The sequence below is a fragment of the Tasmannia lanceolata genome, unplaced genomic scaffold (genome assembly GCF_043159265.1).
Source record: "Tasmannia lanceolata isolate RefF3 unplaced genomic scaffold, GAP_Taslan_0.1 ptg000013l, whole genome shotgun sequence".
Lineage (NCBI taxonomy): Eukaryota > Viridiplantae > Streptophyta > Magnoliopsida > Canellales > Winteraceae > Tasmannia > Tasmannia lanceolata.
The window spans coordinates 47,795,594-47,815,742 of NW_027518690.1; the positions used below are offsets into that span (position 1 = coordinate 47,795,594).

At 38.4% G+C, this 20,149-nt stretch overlaps 1 protein-coding gene and 1 pseudogene across 2 annotated transcripts; both read right to left on the minus strand.

Moving 5' to 3' along the window:
* Positions 1 to 748: 748 nt before the first annotated feature.
* Positions 749 to 5,720, minus strand: LOC143890375 (TPR repeat-containing thioredoxin TTL1-like). Its single transcript, XM_077395021.1, has 7 exons — positions 4,495 to 5,720; positions 3,257 to 3,452; positions 2,972 to 3,156; positions 2,551 to 2,884; positions 2,226 to 2,445; positions 1,670 to 1,776; positions 749 to 1,356 (listed from the first exon to the last, which is right to left on the minus strand). Exons 1-7 carry the CDS (start codon positions 5,292 to 5,294, stop codon positions 1,204 to 1,206), a joined length of 1,995 nt encoding a protein of 664 aa, XP_077251136.1. The 5' UTR covers positions 5,295 to 5,720; the 3' UTR covers positions 749 to 1,203.
* A 6,137-nt stretch (positions 5,721 to 11,857) lies between these two features.
* Positions 11,858 to 14,457, minus strand: LOC143889277 (ketol-acid reductoisomerase, chloroplastic-like; annotated as a pseudogene). Its single transcript, XR_013254800.1, has 6 exons — positions 14,294 to 14,457; positions 13,695 to 13,812; positions 13,465 to 13,604; positions 13,159 to 13,330; positions 12,907 to 13,072; positions 11,858 to 12,529 (listed from the first exon to the last, which is right to left on the minus strand). The product of XR_013254800.1 is annotated as a ketol-acid reductoisomerase, chloroplastic-like (transcript).
* Positions 14,458 to 20,149: the final 5,692 nt, after the last annotated feature.

The following is a 20,149-nucleotide window of genomic DNA, read 5'->3' on the forward strand; positions in this document are numbered from 1 at the left end:
TCAAAATATTTACTTAATAGAATCTTTACTCCTCTACATATGTTTGAAGGTTCTAAAAATTCCTACATAATTCTAGAGATGTCTATCTAGAAGATAGAATTCCGTACATAATTCTAGAGATGTCTAAGTAATTCTGCACTTCAACAAAAACTTCTACAAAACTCTAGAAGGTCAACTTCTCCGTGCTTATCTTGAGACTCTCAGAAGCTTATAAAGGGAGATGCAGTGAGCCAAATTGTCACCCCACTACAGTCGGTCTCCTCACTTCATTAAAAATCAAAACAACAAACGCGGTGTGTTCTACATTTGCCGGAATTTTTTTGGTTCTTGGGATTTTTGTAGAACAAAAAGCTTCCTTGGAGATTGGTGGGAAGAAAAACTCCCTGGAAGTATCCCGGTAAAATAAAAATCCCATGTTTGGTTGACCGGACTATGGTGGGAAAAATAAACTTTGTTAGGTTGCTTGAACTGTTGGGAAGAAAAAAAATTCTTCCGCAAGCTTATTTTTGGTTCTTGGGAATATTTTTTTCCTTCTTGGGGTTTCGTGCGGGGTTATTTTGGTTTCTGGGATTATTTTGGGCCCCACCAACCAAATGTGGGTTTCCTGCGGAAATTCCACAAAAGTCCCAAGAATCAAAAAAATTCCGGCAACCTCAAAAAAATTCCGGCTAGCAAGCTCCCCAATGAGAAATAGAAAAAGGTTAGGGAAAAGGGACCCTCTCTCTCAAAATAATAATAAGAGGAATAATAAAATAAAAAATTGGGGTCTTTTTTTTTCATAAATGGTAGAAGACATCAGGAATATGAATTACATAAACGCTCTTACTAAACCAGAAGTACCCACCTACAACAGGTATCAATGAATTACACGTACGTCTCTCACTAACCCCCACTAGTACCCACCGTACATCCAATCACCCATGCCTTCCAATATTGGTATATGATTTTATATACATGTACATTTGTCTCTTTCTCCCAGCTTTGTAATGGTGAGGAGGGTAGGGGGCAGCTTAAGCTCAAAAAGGGTGGTGGGAAAATAAAACCAAAGTGGCAAAATTGGAAAGAATGAATATGAAGAAGCAAATGGAAAACTGGGTTGTGTATCTCTGGTTCTAGCCTTGGCTCTATCAAATTATTATGTAGCTAATAGAAGGTGAAGAAAGAGATTCCCAGCGTGCAGACAGGAAAAAAATACAGGTGATTCTAGGTGTTGTAATGCCTCACCGAGTACTCTAACACCTGCTGGCTTGGGCAGATCATCTCTTTCACCCGTACCCCGCCTTTGTATATTTTGAATGTAGGAACAATCCTCACGTTCTCAGCCTCGGCTACCGCCAGGCCCTTGTCCACATTCACCTGTCATTAAACCACCTTAATTAGAAAGAAGGAAATGACCATATGAAAATTACAAAAATAAAAAAGAAAGGGAAATGATTTCAGCGCTACCATGTTTTGATAATGATGCGCGAAGCATCTTAACATTTAGTATTTAAATTGCTGTCAGAATAATATCACAGTTATCAAAAGACTCTTAGAAGCCTTTAAATACTAAACGACAAGATGGGTAGCGCATCTTTATCAAAACATGGTTGCGCTGAAATCATTTCCCAAAAGAAAAAGACAAAACGAGATGAATATGATACTTGGTTTTCTTGTATTTTGAGGTTACCTTAAGAAAATTCACATCAGGGTATCTGTGAGACAGGATGTCAACAAATGGAGATATCTGCTCGCATTGCTGGTTTGATGTTGCCATGAAATACACTACCGAAACTCCTGAAATGGAGAGCATGTGATGAGTAGGGGAAAATAGAGTTGCAATTCAGATAATCATTCAAGGACATTCATTATCTATCACTGGATATATAGGGCTGGGTTGAGGGAAAATGGTTATGGTTGCTCACGAATAAAACATAAAGAAAAAAAAAAAAAACAGTCCCGCCAAAAGAATAGCAAAAACACTGAAAACAGGCCCATATAGACTTCCCACAACTAATGTACCTCGTTTTAAACAAAACAATTTGAAAACAATCGGAGATGAAAATAAGATCAGTGAAAGTACAAACTTATATCAAGCTTGAAATAATATTTTTAATGGCGTGGCCATGAAGATAAGCATTATAGAAGCATGAATGTCCCCAGTTTGAAATTAATCGCTTCGAATCAAAGCAAATGAGGGTATGAAGATTTTAGTACAGCAGGGAAGTGAAGATGGGAAGACTCACCAGGTGACCTTATCGCTGTGCTAAACGGATCAACACCTGAAATTTCCTCAATTTCACCACCAAACTTCATATTGCAAACTTGCTCACCACAAACTTGCTCACCACGTGATTTTTTCAATGCGATTTGTGCATGGAATAGTGCCTCGGCAACCTCTTTGTCACCTGGAAGTTCTGTCCTCAAGACCTCATAATCGCACATGGATTCAGCCCATCGCTCAAGCTAATCCCAAGAAAATACAATAATCGATCAATCAAAATATTGCAAAACCCCAAAATCATATAAAAAGGGAAACGATGAAGGAAAAGTGAAGTTAATTTAATTCACCTTGCCATTGGAGGCAGCACGTCGGAGAAGGGCTTTCGTGTAATTAGGTTGGATTCTTAGAGCTTCGTTACAGTCTTCAACAGATTTCTCCCATTGTCCAAGCTTGAACCAGCATGCCGCTCTATTGCAAAAGAGAACAGGATTGGAGGGATCAAACTTGAGCCCTTCCCCATAAGCAACACAGGCTTCTGAAAACTTTCCCAAATTAAAGAGATCATTCCCTCGGACACGAGCTCTTGCGACTGATCTTACATTGAGTAGCATTGTAGCTACTTCAATGTTCCGAGGATCAATCTGCCCGGCTTTATCAGCAGCCGCAACTGCATTCTCAAACCTGCAAAATATCCATCATCCATTCTCATTCACCCAAAATCTTAGTTACTTATTTATCGAACTTTAAATTTTAAAGCTCTTAGCTCACTTTCCAAATGCCATTTCAACTTGGGCTTGGACAAAAAAGGGGTAAGAATCACAGATCATTCCAAAGAACTTGGTCTGCAACCAGGAGGGAGGAGACGGTTCGAATTTTGGTATGCTTGATAGGGCAGAATCAGCCTCTTCAAGTTGATGGAGCTTGAGCAGGGCCTCTGCTCTCAATGCAAGGAGCTACAAAGTCCAACCAGTTCAGACCAAAGTTATTAGTTATTAACTTCTCTATAATAACTATTTCAATTGAGATGATGGGAAATTAAATACTGATAATTACCTGAGGACATGACTCTGCTCCAGCTGCAATGGCGGCATTGCCTTCTCTCAATGCACTCTTCCAATCGCCAATTTTCCGAGCCTCCGCACATCTGCTCAAATGCTTCTCCACGGCTTGCAACTTCTGCAACTCCCCAGCATCAGGCTGCGGCTGCCCAAAAAATAAGTGTCTCCAAGCATTGTCAACCTGTCCTAACCTGCATAAATGTCAAGATAACATAATGCCATGGGCATGAATTCAGATCACTCAAATAGTGGTATACAAAAAACAAGTAGAAGCAATTTATCCAATTCATAAGTAGCAAAATACAGGACTCCATGATTCTCAATTACTTGTATAGCACAAAAATAATACTAAAGATAATCCTCAAATCGAAATCAGTTAACAGAGAAAAGACAGTACCACAATGATAATCCAAGAACCCAATGCAGTCAAACAGAGAAAAAGTTGGAAAATAGGAAAAAAAAAAACATGAATCTTGATTGAAATATCTCAGACAGCATAACGTACTCAGAGAAACAATGAATCGTAAGTCACTCTAACAGTACAAACAATCGAATGAAAAAAAAAACAATGAATCTATAAATTATTCAAACAACAAAAGGAAGTAATTCAAAGAGAAACAATCAATCTAATTCACTCAAACAGAAAACCATCAAAAAACGGTAATCCAAAGAGAACCCATAAATCTAATTCACGCAAACAGAAAAACAGTAAACCAAAGATAACCCATGAACCTAGATCATTAAAAATCAACACTCAGGAACGCAAAGAAACCCTACGACTCGAGAAAAACACCCACAACAAAACGGTAAAAGAAAGAACACTGCCAGATCCATAGGCATCATAGAATAAAAGAAAAAGGCGGTATAAACCCACAAACCAAAGTCATTAAATTACCACAAGATCACCAGAGAGCAAGATCTTTCACCGATAAATAAGCTAAACTACCACAAGATCACCAGATAGCCAGATCTTTCACCAATAAACACCACATATATTGCGAAACAACCAATTACTCCAAATGCTTAAGATGTTAGAGTTGGTGTTATTTAATCTTTTATACTTCAACATATATTTCAATACCGATGGAAATCACAAAGTAAACTAAAATGCAGATAATGACAACCCAAATCACATACATCTCCCACTGGCAACACTCATTTCACCCCATTAACTACACAATTCATCCTCCAAAACAACCATAACTGAAAGAAAATTGAAGTTTTTTTTTTTACCTTAGAAGCAGGGAGGCCAACCTTTGATGAGCCCTTCCATACTTAGGATCCAACCTCACCGCCTCCTCGCAATCCCTCACCGCCTCCACCAACCGCCCAAGACCAATCAATGCCGCCGCCCTATTACTCCGACAAGCAGCATTTTCCGGCGACATCATAATTGCCCGATCATACAAACACAATGCCTCTACAAAATTCCCCTTTTTATACTGCTCATTCCCTCCCCTCTTCACCTCTTCAAAATCCAAACTACCCATCGCCTTTTTCACCATAACTGCCCCTTCCTCACTCGATTTCCCCCTCATTATACTCCCATGCCCATAATTCCCCATCCCTGACCCCAAAACATCGCTCCTCGTCGAGCTTCGATACCCCATTCCAGTCTTCCCAATCTTCCCTGATGGGCATATGTTCCCAAGCACATTCCCACTTGGAGAATTTACTGAATTAGACCGTCGGTGGCCTGGTTTCGAATTAGGAGCAATGGGGCTTCCCTCACTCGAACCGGAGAGCTCGCCGGAGTGATTAGCATTGCTTCCGTCCGATCTTTTTATGATGGAATTGTTTATGTTCTTACTGGAAACCGACCCAGAAGAGCTTGAACTATTACTTGTGGTTGTAATTGCTGTTAAAGCACTTCCTCTACGAGTCCGGAGAGGTGAAACAGGAGAACCCAGATCGAGCTCCTTAAAATCAGGCTTATCCCTTTCACAGATCAATGCGCCATGGAACTGATGGGGTAATGAATCAAACCCTAATTCCGAAGAGGGTTTTGGATTGCTTACATTTGCATTCGACATTTTGTTTTGTCTGCTAAAAATTAAAGAATTTTGGGGCTTCTTTCCCTAATCCCCCTTCTTATAAACAACAAAAAAGAAGAGAAGAAGAAGACGAGAAAGAGAAAGTTCTGTAAGAAGAGGACATGAAAAGAGATAGAGATAGAGATAGAAAGAGATGGGGATCTCGTGATTAGAAAGAAAGAAGCAAGGAATGTAATGTGGGTGTTGGAAAGTATTCACAGAAAGAGAGAGAGAGAGAGAGAGAGAGAGAGAGCGAGAAGTGGAGAAAGAGAGTAGCTCTTCTTCTTTTTTCCCTCTTTCACCTTCTACTTCACGAGAAACCTTCTCCTCTCTCTCTCTCTCTCTCTCACCACAACTTTATTATTTTTTCTCTATGACACCCCTCTCTTCCACCGCAAGCCAAAGACGAGGCAATTGGGTTTAAAAGCTGGCATATGACGTATGCATGTTTAGATTCAATTTTCGAAAAGAAACCCTAATTTTAATGGATGCGTTTATAAGAAGAACAAGAAAAAAGAAGGACCCAAACCAGCCAACGAGGTGGTAATTATCAATAGGGAAATGATATCAGCACTTCCTTATTTTAATAATTGCACAAATCCAGCTTGTCTTTTCTTTTTTAATTGGGTTGTGACTTGTGAGAGCTTTTTAGGAACTGTAATGACCTTTGACAGTTCTTTAATAATAATAATAATAGATAGATAGCGAAATGATTTCAGCACTCCAATATTTTGATAAGACCCGCTCATCTTCTTGTCATTTAGTATTTAAAGGGCTTATAACAGCTATTTTAGAACTCTAAAATCCATCTAACAGCCCTTTAAATGCTAGACGATAAACATTGCAGTTTTGATATCATAAGCAATGTTTTGATATCACTTCCCTACTAAATTTATCCCTCATATTAATGACAAGGGGAAGGTTATCAGCTCAACCATGTTTTGATATTTGCACTAACACATCTTATCTATTAGCTTGGACATTGGCACTATCATAATCTAATAACTGCAGAAACTCAGCTTGTCTCTTCCTTTTTAATTGGCTTCTGGACCTTAGACAACTGTTTAAATAATATCAAAACATGGCAGTGGAGTATCCTAAAATTACAGAGATTTACATTTACTATTCACGTACTTTTTTACCCTGCCAAAAGGTGATGTGGTATTTTGGTAATTGAGAGTTCCTTGCGACAAGGGCAGCTGGCCATGTGCAGATCCCATGACAGCTGGCTCAGTCACAAACCCTAAACGCCGTCCAGCTAAGCACATGACGGAGTTATCCAGTTTCTGTGCTTCAAGCCTTAAAACTGACGGTAACGGAACGGAGTTACGAGTGGGACGTTAATTTTCCGTTCCTCGTAACTGTGACTGCTTTGATCCTAACTGTTCATAATTGAGGGTTCTTCGGATCACTATTTAGGTGTGGGTCCCAACATTTCTTATGGGCTGAGAAGGGAAATCGGGTGGGATCATTCATCACACTCACCACGGGCTCTGTGTCCGTTGAGAGTAGGGGACTGCAAAGAAAGTGACTCTAGCATTTTACTTTATTTGAAGGAATAACCTGATTTGCCATTCAAGAAAAAGAATAATCTGATTTTATGTTACTTAAGCTGCAAATTGCCTTATATTATAGCTAAAATTTAAGTTGTTGATTGGTTTTGTTAGCTGTTTCAATTTTTATTTTTATTTTTTTTAGTAACGAAAGGTGTTCCCACCCCCTTCAGGGTAGGACTATTTCCCTCCGGATGCGCGCAATCACCCGGAAACCACGTGCATCGGGTAAGCAAGGGGGATTCGAACGCTCGTCACTGGGGAGCAAACCCATGACTTTACGCCAAAGAGCCACACCCTTCCGGGTTAAGGACCCCGAGGATTACCAGTGACCCATGGAAACAAAAGATTCAGTTACATTTTTCATATGCTCTCTCCTCTTTTCATTGTTTTATTTTTGAAAAGATGCTAGGAGTGGAAAAAAAAAATTAATAGTTAAAATTCAAATAAAACTAAAATAGTATAAAATTGCTACAAAAATATAAGAAATCATTCTACCAACCAAATTGAACAAAAAAATATATTTTATTACTTAAAATATTAAAGGGGAAAAATACAATTACGCCCCATATTTTGATATTTGCACAAACCCATCTGTCTTTTCTTCTCTAATTGGCTTGTGGGAGCTTTTTGGAAAGGGATTTGCTAGCATCCATCGCAGAAGGCATTTCGTGGATAGTCTGTTGCACCTTACAGGCAGCCACAGAGGCTTACTTTTCAACAGATTTTGTCTTTATTCACGAGGTGGCTACTGTCAGATGCAAGAGTCCATCTGCAAAATGCCTTCTGAGATGTACACTAGCAAATCCCTTTGGGGAAATGTAATACCTTTTGACATCTTCTCTTTAAATACTAAAAGAAAAGATGGTCCGTGAAAAGGGATTTGCTAACTCCATCACAGAAGGCATTTCGCGAATGGTCTATTTTGGCAGCAGCCACCTCTATGGACACCATCAAATTCCTTGTGAAAATATTCGTGTTGATATCATTTCCCCAAATTTATTGCAATATATCAATAAGATAAAAAATGGGATTTGCTAGCGTCCATCGCAGAAGGCATTTCGCAGATGTTCTATTGCATGTTAGAGCAGCCACCTCATGAATGGAGACAAAATATGCTGAATAGTGAGCCTTGGTGGCTGCTCTGACGTGCAACAGACCATCCCTAAAGATATGAGGTTCTACTAAGATTAACAAAAATATCTTTAATTATGATTATGGATTTTGCATGGGTTTTTACCGCTATTTAATGAGTTCGTGAGGAGTGTAATACATATATGGATCTATAAAGTGGTCAGATATTCTATTACTACTCTCACCCAAGCACACTTAACTATGGAGTAATGCAATCTACGGTTAGAACACTTTAACCTTGGAAGATGTACAATAATTCAATGGATTCAGTGTCGACATGAATCATTTTCCAAAAACTACACAGTTAAACCTTATAACTTGATACATGGTAGCATTCAATCTCCGATTCAAAGTCCTTAGTTTTGCTAGGTAAAATTAAGAGAGAAATTGCTTGGATTCACAATGCATTGGACGGATTCGGTTCCGGAGCAATTAGTGAGTATTTAGTAGTCATGGCCCTAACCAATCTATTTGGGACCACTGTAGGTCCAATGGCATGTACGACCATGATGTATTTAATTATTATGGGAAGATATATTCGCCCCCATTTCCTTCACCGGGCCACCCCCTCTAGTGTTTATGATTATTCCTTTTACATTACAAAGAGGAGGTCCGGGTATGAGAACGGAGTACAAGGAAACAATAATGCATACATGTACAAGTTAAGCCCATGCCCTGCGCCGGAAGGTCAGCTTTTGATTTACATGGTGCATCATGAAGCTCAACGAATTGGGATTCTGATCTTACTGCAAAGGGACTCTTCAAGTCTTTTATCTATTGAGAACAAGGCATTGTCAGGCTCGTTGAAATTGGCTCATGAGAGAGAATGCCAGCTGGACTCTACAAAGAGTTCATCTACTAAGTGTGGCTTTGAACATGGGAAGAGGAAGATACAGATGGGAAGATCATAATCCAAATTTATTGAGAGAGAGAGAGAGAGAGAGAGAGAGTTTATTTAATCTTTTATACACGTACTACCCTCATGTGTGGCCCCTCTTTTTAGTGTTGGCATACACGTGGCACATGTGGCCCCTCTGGCCATTTCACGTGGATTTTTAATATTGAGTAGTTTTGAATTTTGAACCAGCACCTGTTGCTCTGATACCATTGGAAAAAAATAATTAGTCCGAAAGCTTAAGCTGTTAGAGATGGCATTATTTAATCTTGGGTTTTGTTAACGAGTGCCCTTTAACGTGCATTGGAAATGATTTTTTACAATCATTTTACACACTGTTTGATAAAAAATACTCATATTGTGTGAATTTATTATTAAAAGATGTGTAAAATATCATTTCCAATGCACTTAACACAAAACCCTTTAAGGGTCTTTTACACTTCATCATTTATATGGTGCATGCAGGTTGATTTAAGTCATCAGGGTGGTGCACTGGTGCCTTTGATACTTGATCCAACAGCAATATACTTTTTCAGAGGCTGTCGTTGGATCAACTATTAAGGACGGCAAATATGTCGTACCCCATTAGGTGCAGCAACACACCGACACGCCCGCCCGAGGATAGCTAAAGTGAAGAGCACCCTTGCAAAAACCAAGCTGAAAGGGCACCCTGGTCGCTTATGTGCATGCCTGCACATAATGGGGCCGGGGTACGCCAAAAATAACTTAATATTTTAAGAATAAGATAGATCAAAGTCCGTGATTTATAATAATACAGTCTTTTTCAAGAAAAGACAAACAAAATGGTTCCTAATGATATAAAATTATTAGAATTATCATTTCCCCTGTATAATATATCATATAAATAAATAAAGGAAATTGAATATGCTCTTGCTATGTGGAAAATTAACCCACTATAAAGGTAGGGGTTTTCTCTCAATAAAGCCGAAAATGCCAACAGTGACAAACGTAGGACGACTAATTAATATTGCGGTTGATGACGGATATTACAAGGTTTTGTTATGCTGCAACAATTATGGTGAAATGGTGATGCAGGAGATGCAATCTGGATCACCATTGGCAATATGGAGAGGGTTAGAAGAAGAGGAAGAAGTACTTGTACACATAATTTTAAGTTTTTTAGTGTTTAAGCTTATAATGTAGGGATGTAAAGTATGAGCAGGCAAAACTAATGGGGTGAGCTACTCATTCAATTATCCAAATGATTTATTTGCTGTGCATGGCCTGACAGATAAATGGTTGGGATCATTAAACATGTACTTCTACACATAATTTTAGGCATGCATTGTAGAACAACCTAAAATATAAACACGTTTCTACTATTTCCATGGGGTTCATATATAAATGTATGCACATAAATATGAGCAGGTAAAGTTATTAAATCTTTTATTCCCCACTTGTACTTCTACCAGCTCATATTTTGCCTTGGAAATGTTGAAATAAATTTTTATTTATGTGCATACATGCCTGATTCATTAGGCATATGAAAAAACAAAGGAGAAAGAATAGGTGTTTTGCTCAGCTATAGCCTATAGTTCAAGTGCATTGCCTCTTTTACTCTTTACCTAAGGGTGAGTTCCAAAAAATTCAAGATGATGGCCTTGAAAAATTGGGCACTTTTGAGTTATATTAACTCTTGGGGTTGCAGAGACCTAATGGGTGTGGAACCCGATATGTTCTACAACTTCAATTCAAGGTTTTAGTTACAACTCGAAAGTTTTAGCTTTTCGGGAATCTCATTCCCTACAAACTCCTTTTATTTTATAATCATTAAATAGTTATTAATTTAGCAATTTAATCATTACAATAATTACAATCAGCACATCCAAAGTTTAGAGAATTACAAGTGAGCCCATTCTTACAAAAACTTAACGAAATAATAGCACCTCCATATGATATTATAGGCATGGTTTTAAATTTCGACCGAAATCCGAAGTGGGGACTGAAACCGAATTTTCCAGAAATTCCAAATTTCGGTTCGAAATTTTGGTAATTTCGGTCTGAAATTTCTATTAAATGCCATTTTTATTTTATTTTTTTTAAATGTTACAAAATTTTGGATTTCGGTGGGGTTCGCAATGGGTACCGATGCCGAAATTTAAAACCTTGATTATAGGTAGGCCACTAGGCATTGATAAGAATCCTTGCCTATAAAAATTCCATATTCACGGATCTCACTTTTTCCTTGGGCTCTTAATGCCTTTGAGAAGAAGAGGGGATTGGATTTCTTTGGCTCCTGGGATTTGACTTCAGGCGATTGAGAAGAATAGGAGAACAACAATTCTTCCTTAGGCTCTTAATACCTTTTAGACAAAGGACTTTTTGGTCGATGCATGTAGAATGCGAATGCAAACGATTCGATGGAGATAGACAAGAATTCAATTTAACTCTTACGAGAAATACACAAACATGCGCCAGCGGCGAGTGATATTGAACTGAAATTAAAAAGAAATGCTCACCAAGGACAAATGATCCAATACCAACTAAAAAAAAGTAAAGTGCGGAAAAGTAGATGCAAATTATGAAATGATTCTTATTTGTTTTGAGGCCTCTTCTCTTAATGCAGCCAACTCCTTGTATAGTTTATCTCACAAACTGTTTATTGGCGAACAACTGCTCAAGAAATTCAAAAAACGGGTGTAAACAGATCTAGACTGCACACTATCAGCCATAGCCGTGTGGGATATTCTGATGTGTTCAGGTTGGTATTTCCCTCATGTTATCGTGTTTCTATGCATGTGAGACCTTTACGCCAGTCGTTCTGTTTTCTTTATAATCATGTCAATTACCTTTAAATTTGTTATACATTCCAATCACTAACATAACCAGTTAGACTTTACTAATTTCACTTGAATGAGAGGTTTTTGACAAACACCTAAAGATGCATCCCATGCAACTTTCATTGAAAGTTTTCCTGTCAATTTGTTTAGACCCATTAGAAATAGGCCACATAGTCCGAATAGGCCAAATAGGCCGAATGGGCGAATAGCACGGGTAAGAGAAATAGTAAAGCATGATAGTGCTCAACTGAAATTTCATCTAATGATACATTAAATTCAGTAGTAGCAGAACATAATGGATGGTTTCTAGTTGAAAACTTGAAACACCTCGTACTTACTCTTAATACAGCCATCCTACCAGTTGGCTTGGTATAAAAAGTGTTTCAGCCATTCAAAACTAAGTTCAGGACAGTAGAACTGATATACTCAGAGCCCTTTAGAAAAAAACTTTTCCCTATGGAAGTGCAGGACATTTGCATGTCCTAATTGCTAGACTGGCGCAGCTTGGGACGTACAAAATCCGCATCTTGAGGAACCGATATGTCCACGGTTGGCCTAAATTGTGCACAGACTTCAATGGCACTGTGAACAGGATCAGAAGAGAAGTTGCTAAGGAGGTCCTGGTTTGTGAAGGAACCATTGTCCACTGCCACAAAAGCCTGTTGGGTGAGGATGTAATAAAAAACGGGGAGCCCACTTTCTTGGTCCTAATCTAGCTGTCGTGGAGCAGTTATGGACCATGAACGAGACTCCACGAGCATGCATGAGGAGGTTCAGAGAATCCACTGCCTCGATAGCACTCTCATTGATGATCTCCGAGTATGAATGCCCCTTCTTCCTCATGACTTCAATCTGCATTATTAGTTAGACAAAGTTACAAGTATCAAAATATGCAGGCGTTTTCTATTTAGGCCCTCTTCGTTTGAGATTGTGGCAACCGATTATTAGCCTCAAACCTATTATTGGACTCAAATTTACATTTAAATTTGAGTCCAATAATAGGTTTTGGGAGCACAATCAGTTGTCACAATCTGAAACAAACAGGCCTAAGGCTCTGTTCGTTTGGGATAGTGAGAAGCGAGTGTGAGTCCCAAACTGATAATTGGACTCAAAATTACATTTAATTTTGAGTCCAATAATCAGTTTGGGACTCACAATCGGTTCTCAAAATGCCAAACAAACAGGGCCTAACCATCTCCAACACATCAAAGATTTCAGATTAATCTTACCTGAGCCATAATTATTGCCACAAAAACACCAGCAGTGAAGGGATGCAAGGGACCCAAGTCGCCTTTAGGAGGCCGTGTCGCTCGGACTCGCTCACCAACTTTCCACATCCGGGTCTGATCAATTTTTCATTTTTTCCCATCGGAAAAGCTGGCAGCCCTTCTTTTCCTGCCAATAAAGGCCATAAAGATGCTCCTAGTCTAAGTTATGTGACTCGGGGGGAAAATTAAAGCTCTGATGGATGAGAGAATAACATAATTGGAATCGACTCCCAGCCAAGACAACACTGCGGATCTCATTTCCACAGGCAACATCCTCGTAGCACTCATACAGAATGTCCATGCAAGGATAGTATGATGCACTGTACACAGTCTGAAATTCCTTTTTCCCATCCTCGGACGAAGAGTTGTACACAGACAGCATGTCCTGAAAGAAACAAATATATTTGGAATTTTTTTATTTTTTTTGAATGATTGCTCCTAGGTGAAATATTCGGAAGTATATCCGAATAAAAAAGGCTAAAATGAGCAAAGCAATCAAGGATAGATAAGATTAGCAACCTTTGCCGAAATGGTCCTTGATACTATTCCTCTTATGCACTCCACGGTGTTCTTGTAAGCCAGGTCTTCGCTCATTCCATTTTCAGTGTACCTTCTAAACAAGGACTCCACGATTCCATGGACTGCTCCAAGTAAAATACCTGCATAAAAATGTCAATCAGACAATCAATATGAAATGCAGGGAAAATATTTAATGCCTAAAACTTTAAATTGATGAACATGTAACTCACCACGCTCCCCGAATAAGTCACTCTTGTACTCCTGCTCCAATGTGGTGGCAAATGTAAATGGAGAACCAAGAGCAATTGACCATCCTAAGGCCACATCTGTAGCTCTGCCATCAATATCCTGCAAAATGTAGAGAATATGATAGATAGTGCACAAGTTGTTAATCCGATCCTCCTACAAATACAGGAACATATATTAACTATGGCCATGTTTGGTAGCCATAAAACTTTTTTCCATGGATTATTAGTAATAGGGTGGTGAGAGAGAGATTGCATGACTAAGGAGAGGGTGAGAAGTGGCTAAAAAGCAGGGAAAAAATAAATTGTCTTTTGATTAGAGTATTCTTTCCTTGCTTTTCAGCCCTCTCTTTCTCATGGCTCCCTATCCTTCTCTAACAACTTGATAAATTGTATTTTGATTAGAGTTTTTCTTTTCCTTGCTTTTCAGACGCCCCTCTCCCACCACTTGATAAACTAAAATTCCACGGAAAAAAATTTCATGGCAGCCAAGTGTGGCCTATAATTCCATGAAACATTTTGCTCAAGGAAGAAACAAGTGATGCATGGAATCCCAGACCAGCTTGTTAGAGTGAGGAAGACACCTGGTGAACAGCAAAGCTAGAATTGATCCCTGCACCATTTATTTCCTTGCCCTGAACATACAGCCTCCTTACAGAAGGACCCATTCCCTTGCGGCATACAGCAATCACAGTGATGTTGTTTGGGAAATAAAGCCCTTCGGCTTGTAAATGCCCCAAAAGAAAGACATGTGAAAGCCCAAGGATGCTGTTCGGTTTCATGTGAGAAAATATCTTCTCATAATTATCTGCCTGCAACACAAGTGCTACTGCATTACCATCGCATGATTATCTCTTGTTGCGGTGCCAAATTAAAGAGTGTAGACACCCCATTTTGACCAGATCCAAGTTCGCGTTGTTTGTGCGAAGCCCTATCCGATCAATGAGTTAGGACCCCAAATTCTACCCTAAGATAGGTTAGGGTCTCACTGAAATCCCCATAAAATTTCGTTGAAATCCGAGCTTGTTTGCTTAGTAAACGAGCTAAGAGAGTGAGCGCAATGCAGACCAAAAGGGGGGTTGAATTAATCAAGATGAAGGCTGTCAATGGGAAGAAAAGGAGACAAGTGTGTTATTTGTTGCAAAGGGGGGCGGATTAGCCCGTCTAAACCCTATCCAATTTGGCGCGCTCATCAATTTTGTGCGCCTATCAAAAGTGAGGAGTGCCGATATCCACAGATCTCATGTGGGTATATAAAAAATAACGAAAAAAAAAGGGGGAAAGAATTCATTTTCGTTGAAAAATCCAGAAAGAGGGAGATGAAAAGGAGAATTAGAGAGAAAATCTCAGATTTAGATCTGAGAAATTGAGGAATTAAAGAAGAAGATGTCTTCTCATTTTCGCTGGGGGGAAAGATCGAGAGAGGGATTGTAGAGAAGAGGGAGAAAAGGGAGCCGCGTCCATCGTCTCCTCTAACCGATCAACTTTCCCAAATATAAGGGGTTTAAACAAATGATTTCTCATAAAGTATTGATTTAAACAATTTATTATTCAAGATTTAGGGGTTTAAACCAATGATTTCTCATAAATTATTGGTTTAAACTATTGATTTTTCAAGATTTAGCGGTTTAAACCAATGCTTTATATCAAATATTGGTTTAAACCATTGTTTTTCAAAACTTAGGAGCTGATTTCCAAAATATAAGGAGTTTAAATAAATGATTTCTCATAAATTATTGATTTAAGCCATTTATTATTCAAGATTTAGGGGTTTAAACCAATGATTTCTCATAAATTATTGGTTTAAACTATTGATTTTTCAAGATTTAGGGGTTTATACCAATGCTTTATATCAAATATTGGTTTAAACCATTATTTTTCAAAACTTATGGGCTGATTTCCGAAATAGAAGGAGTTTAAACAAATAATCTCATAAATTATTGATTTAAGCCATTTATTATTCAAGATTTAGGGGTTTAAACCAATGATTTCTCATAAATTATTGGTTTAAACTATTGATTTTTCAAGATTTAGGGGTTTAAACCAATGCTTTATATCAAATATTGGTTTAAACCATTATTTTTCAAAACTTAGGGGCTAATTTCCGAAATAGAAGGGGTTTAAACAAATGATTTCTTATAAATTATTGATTTAAACCATTTGTTATTCAAGATTTACGGGTTTAAACCAATAAGGTGGGAGAAATTATTGGTTTAAACCATATATTGTCAAAATATTAAGGGTTTTCTCAACTGATTTTTGAAAAAATAGAGGTTTTAACCAATGATTTGCAAGAAATATTTGTTTAAACCATCATTTTTCAAAACTTAAGGGCTGTTTTCCGAAATAGAAGGGATACAAGCTGTTTTCCGAAATATAAGGAATTCAAACCAATGATTTTTCAAACATTATTGGTTTAAACCATTTATTATTCAACATTTAAGGGTTTAAACCAATAATATGTGAGAATTATTGGTTTAAACCATATAGTTCTGAAAAATTATGGGTTCTTTAAACTGAATAGGGGTTTTAACAAAATATTTCTATCAAATATTGGTTGAAACCATTATTTTTCAAAACAGGGGTTGATTTCCAAAATATAGGGTGTTCTCAACTGATTTGGAAAAATATAGGGTTTCCTAAACTCATTTTCTCAATTTTAAACTAATGATTTCTAACAAATTATTACTTTAAACACATAATTTGTGAAAATTTTGGGACCAATTAGGGGTTTAAACCAAACTTTAGGGCTTTAAACCATACATTTCTAACAAATTATTGGTTCAAACAAAACTTTAGGTCTTTAAACCATATATTTCTAAAAAAAATAGGGTTTTAAACCCAACTTTAGGTCTTTAAACTATAGATTTCTAAAAAAAATAAGGTTTTAAACCAAACTTTAGGGCTTTAAACCATAGATTTCTAAAAAAATAGGGGTTTTGAGAGAGAGAGAGAGAGAGTACTCATTTTCCCAAAACCCCTAAACTGATTTTCTCAAAACCCCTAATTTTTTGTTTCTAAACTGATTTTCTCAAAACCCTAACTTAAAATCTCAAAAAATAACTGAGAGGGAGAGGCTACCAACCTGGGAGAGGAGGTTCGCTCAGAATCAGAGGCTACCGGAGAGAGAGGGTGCCATTGAGAGAGAGGGCCGGAGAGAGGGAGAGAGAGAGGGTTCCGTCGAGAGAGAGAAACGCCGGAGAGAGAGGGCCGGAGAGATCACACCGACGGCCAGCGAGAGAGAGAGAGGTGAAAATTTAAAAGTTAACTTTTGAGGGTAAAAACTACGATTTTGAACTGAGGGGTAGATTTGTCTTAAAATTCCCAAACCAGTCACTATCACTCTACATTGGTCATTTAGAATTCTCCCCCCTTGACACGTCTAGGGCTGGCAATTTCACCCGGAAAAGCGGGGATCCTCCCCGCCCCGCCCCGCTTGGGGAGGGGATTCCCCGATTTGAGTGGGGGGAAGGGAAAGGGGATTTAAAAAACTCCCCGGTGCGGGGAAGGGGAGGAGAAGGGGATGGAGTTGGCCCCGCCCCGCATTAATGCCATTTTTTTCTTGTTTTTTTTTAAGTGTTTTTTTTTTTTTTGGGAAAACTACTAGAAACCCCTTGGATCAAAACATATCTACAAGATTCCCTCAAAATTTTCATAATTTCCATTAGTACAGTTTTGTCCCTGAAATAGCTTTTTATGTTTTCTTTTACCCATAATCCATTGGGCATTGTCCCTCATTATATTAGTATATTACCCTTATAAATCCCTAAAATCTCTCCATCTAACCATCACTGTAAGGCAACATTAAATTCTTTGAAAATCTCCCTCCCCCAAATAAAGGTAACATTTCTCTGATGAGTGGTGAGATTTTATATGGTGTGAGCTCGTATAGTTCATTATTTTTCACAAAGTCATGTATGGGCTACACCATAGGATGATCCAAACCGTCCATTTGATAGGCTACAATTTAAAAGTACTTTACAGGCCACACCATAGATCATCCAAACCATCCATTTGATGGGCCACAACGTAAATAGATTGCGGCCCAAAAATCATTTCCATAGGATGATTGCAACCCTCCGATCTATAGAAGGTACCATAATATGCAATTCCTCTATAGATCAAAGGGTTGGGATTATCCTATGGAAATGATTTTTGGGCCACAACCTATTTACGTTGTGGCCCATCAAATGGACAGTTTGGATTATCCTACAATGTGCCCATCAAGTGGAAGGTTTGGATCATCCTATGCCTATGATAGTATGGTGTGCCCATCAAATGGACGGTTTGGATCTTCCTATGGTGTGGCTCGTACAGTACTTTTTGGCAAGTGGGATTGGGAATTAGGGATCTACTAGGGACTATTGATCAATTAAATGAATCTGAGAGCAACCACCTTTGTCCCCATGTTAATAAAATGAATAAGACAAAATCTTAGCCTATGTGGGTTGTGTGGCTACTCTCACATGCAACAGCCAAGCCGCAACATGCCTGAAGTGATTGTCCCTAGCAAATCTTTAATTTTAAACCTAACATTTAACAAAGTAAAGTGAGAAAGTAAAGTGATTGTTCCCGAAGGATGCGGGGCGGGGAAGGAGAGGGGATGGGGATTAGATATTCCCCGTGGGGAGGGGAGGGGGATTCCCCACCATCCCCGCAGTGGGGAGGGGAAGGGGAGGGGGGAAATTCCCCGAAGAGGGGAAGGAGTAGGGGACCCCAACATCCGGCCCCGACCCGCCCCGTTGCCAACCCTAGACACGTCATTATCACATTAAAGCCCTTTTTTTTGTCATTTTCTCAAGAAAAAACAACTCACCTTGACCACAATGTCAGATTTTGCCACCACAAGTGAATCCCTCAAATTCTGAGCCTGGGCAGGACCCTATATAGAAAAAAAAAAGGAAGGAAAAATATTTTAAACAGGATAATCATTTACAAGACATGAATATTACAGCAAGAACAATGACTATTAGGGGATGCTACTTCTCCGCAGAAAGGGAAAAGTTAGCTCTTGAGAATGATTGATCACACACTAGAAATAGAACATTAAAAGTCAAAATGAAAAGGAAAGCGATAACTTAACTGATGGGCACTGTATATAAGAATCACAAATATGAAAGCAGGTGCACTTAGAATAAAATCAAATTTCCCCGATGAGGAAGATATCACTCATAAAATAGGAAAAGATAACAAGAGATGCAAATATATTGGGCCCACCCACAATGAACACCATATGACAGTTAGGACCAGTGTTTCAAAACTCAAATTCGGGCCAGAACTCGGCCAAGGTAAAAGGGTATACTCAAACAGAACAACACATTCCAATCTCCAGTCACGATAGAAATCCCACTTCTATAACTTTAAATTCAGACAAAATAACAAAAGCCAGTGTTCAACAAGTCACCTCCAAAGCAAAGTTGAGTTCCTAAAACAAGAGCATGTAACTAGCAATTTTGTGAATTGCTAAGTACAAATCCTACAATTAGATAAACTGCAGAAAAAACCAACACCATAATTTACCCAAAATTGCTTTACCCTATTTGTTTTCGGTAAACATCATAAGACAACATCGGCCTCATAGTCTATATATATGTTCAATGTACAAAAAAATATATCACTAGTATCCATGGACTATCCATTATTTTCTCAAAGACATATTATCTGTCATTTCTAGTATGAAGTATAAACTCCATAGAATGATCCAAACCATTCATTTGATGGGCCATAATGTAAATAGGTTGTGCCCCAAAAATCATTTCCATAGGATGATCACAACCCTACAATCTATAGAGGTTCCATAAGATGTAGTTTCTATTTAGATCGGAGGGCTAGGATCAGCCTATGGAAATGATATTTTGGGACGCAACCTATTTACGTTTATGGCCCATCAAATGGACGGTTTGGATTATCCTATGGTGTTGTATGGGTGGGGCCTACGTTGTTCAAAGATGGGCCCACCATTCCACAACGGTTTCTGTTGGGCCCACCAACTGTTCCTGTTGTGTGTGTGTCGAGAGAGAGAGAGAGAGAGAGAGAGAGAGAGAGAGAGAGAGAGAGAGAGAGAGAGAGGTCAAATGGTGGGAAAGTGACAAATACGTTAAATCCTAACTTTTAAGGTTAGCCATCTCAGTTCTCATGTAGACAATTATAAGAACTATTTACAAATAATCAAGTTAACCATCTCAGTTCCCATGTAGACATGTGTTTTTTTGTGAATTAAATCCGAAGAGACCTCAGATTTATTTAATCAGATTTTCCATATTTTATAGTTAATATAAAAATAGAAACATTTGATTCAATGCATGGTTTTTCTATAAAGAAAAATACCATTGCTTATGATTAGAAAATGAATTTCACAAACCATCTTTCTTGGGAAGGTTCACGTAACCACCTCAAACTTTTTCTTCATTGGACCAAAATCTTTTGTTTTAGGAACTCAA

Excerpts from the sequence above, each read along its gene's own strand:
- LOC143890375 (XM_077395021.1), bottom strand. The coding sequence starts at position 5,294 with ATGTCGAATGCAAATGTAAGCAATCCAAAACCCTCTTCGGAATTAGGG. Across the intron at positions 3,453-4,494 it reads TTGGCCTCCCTGCTTCTAAG|GTTAGGACAGGTTGACAATG; the intron begins GTAAAAAAAAAA and ends ACATTTATGCAG. Across the intron at positions 2,885-2,971 it reads GTTGAAATGGCATTTGGAAA|GTTTGAGAATGCAGTTGCGG; the intron begins GTGAGCTAAGAG and ends GATATTTTGCAG.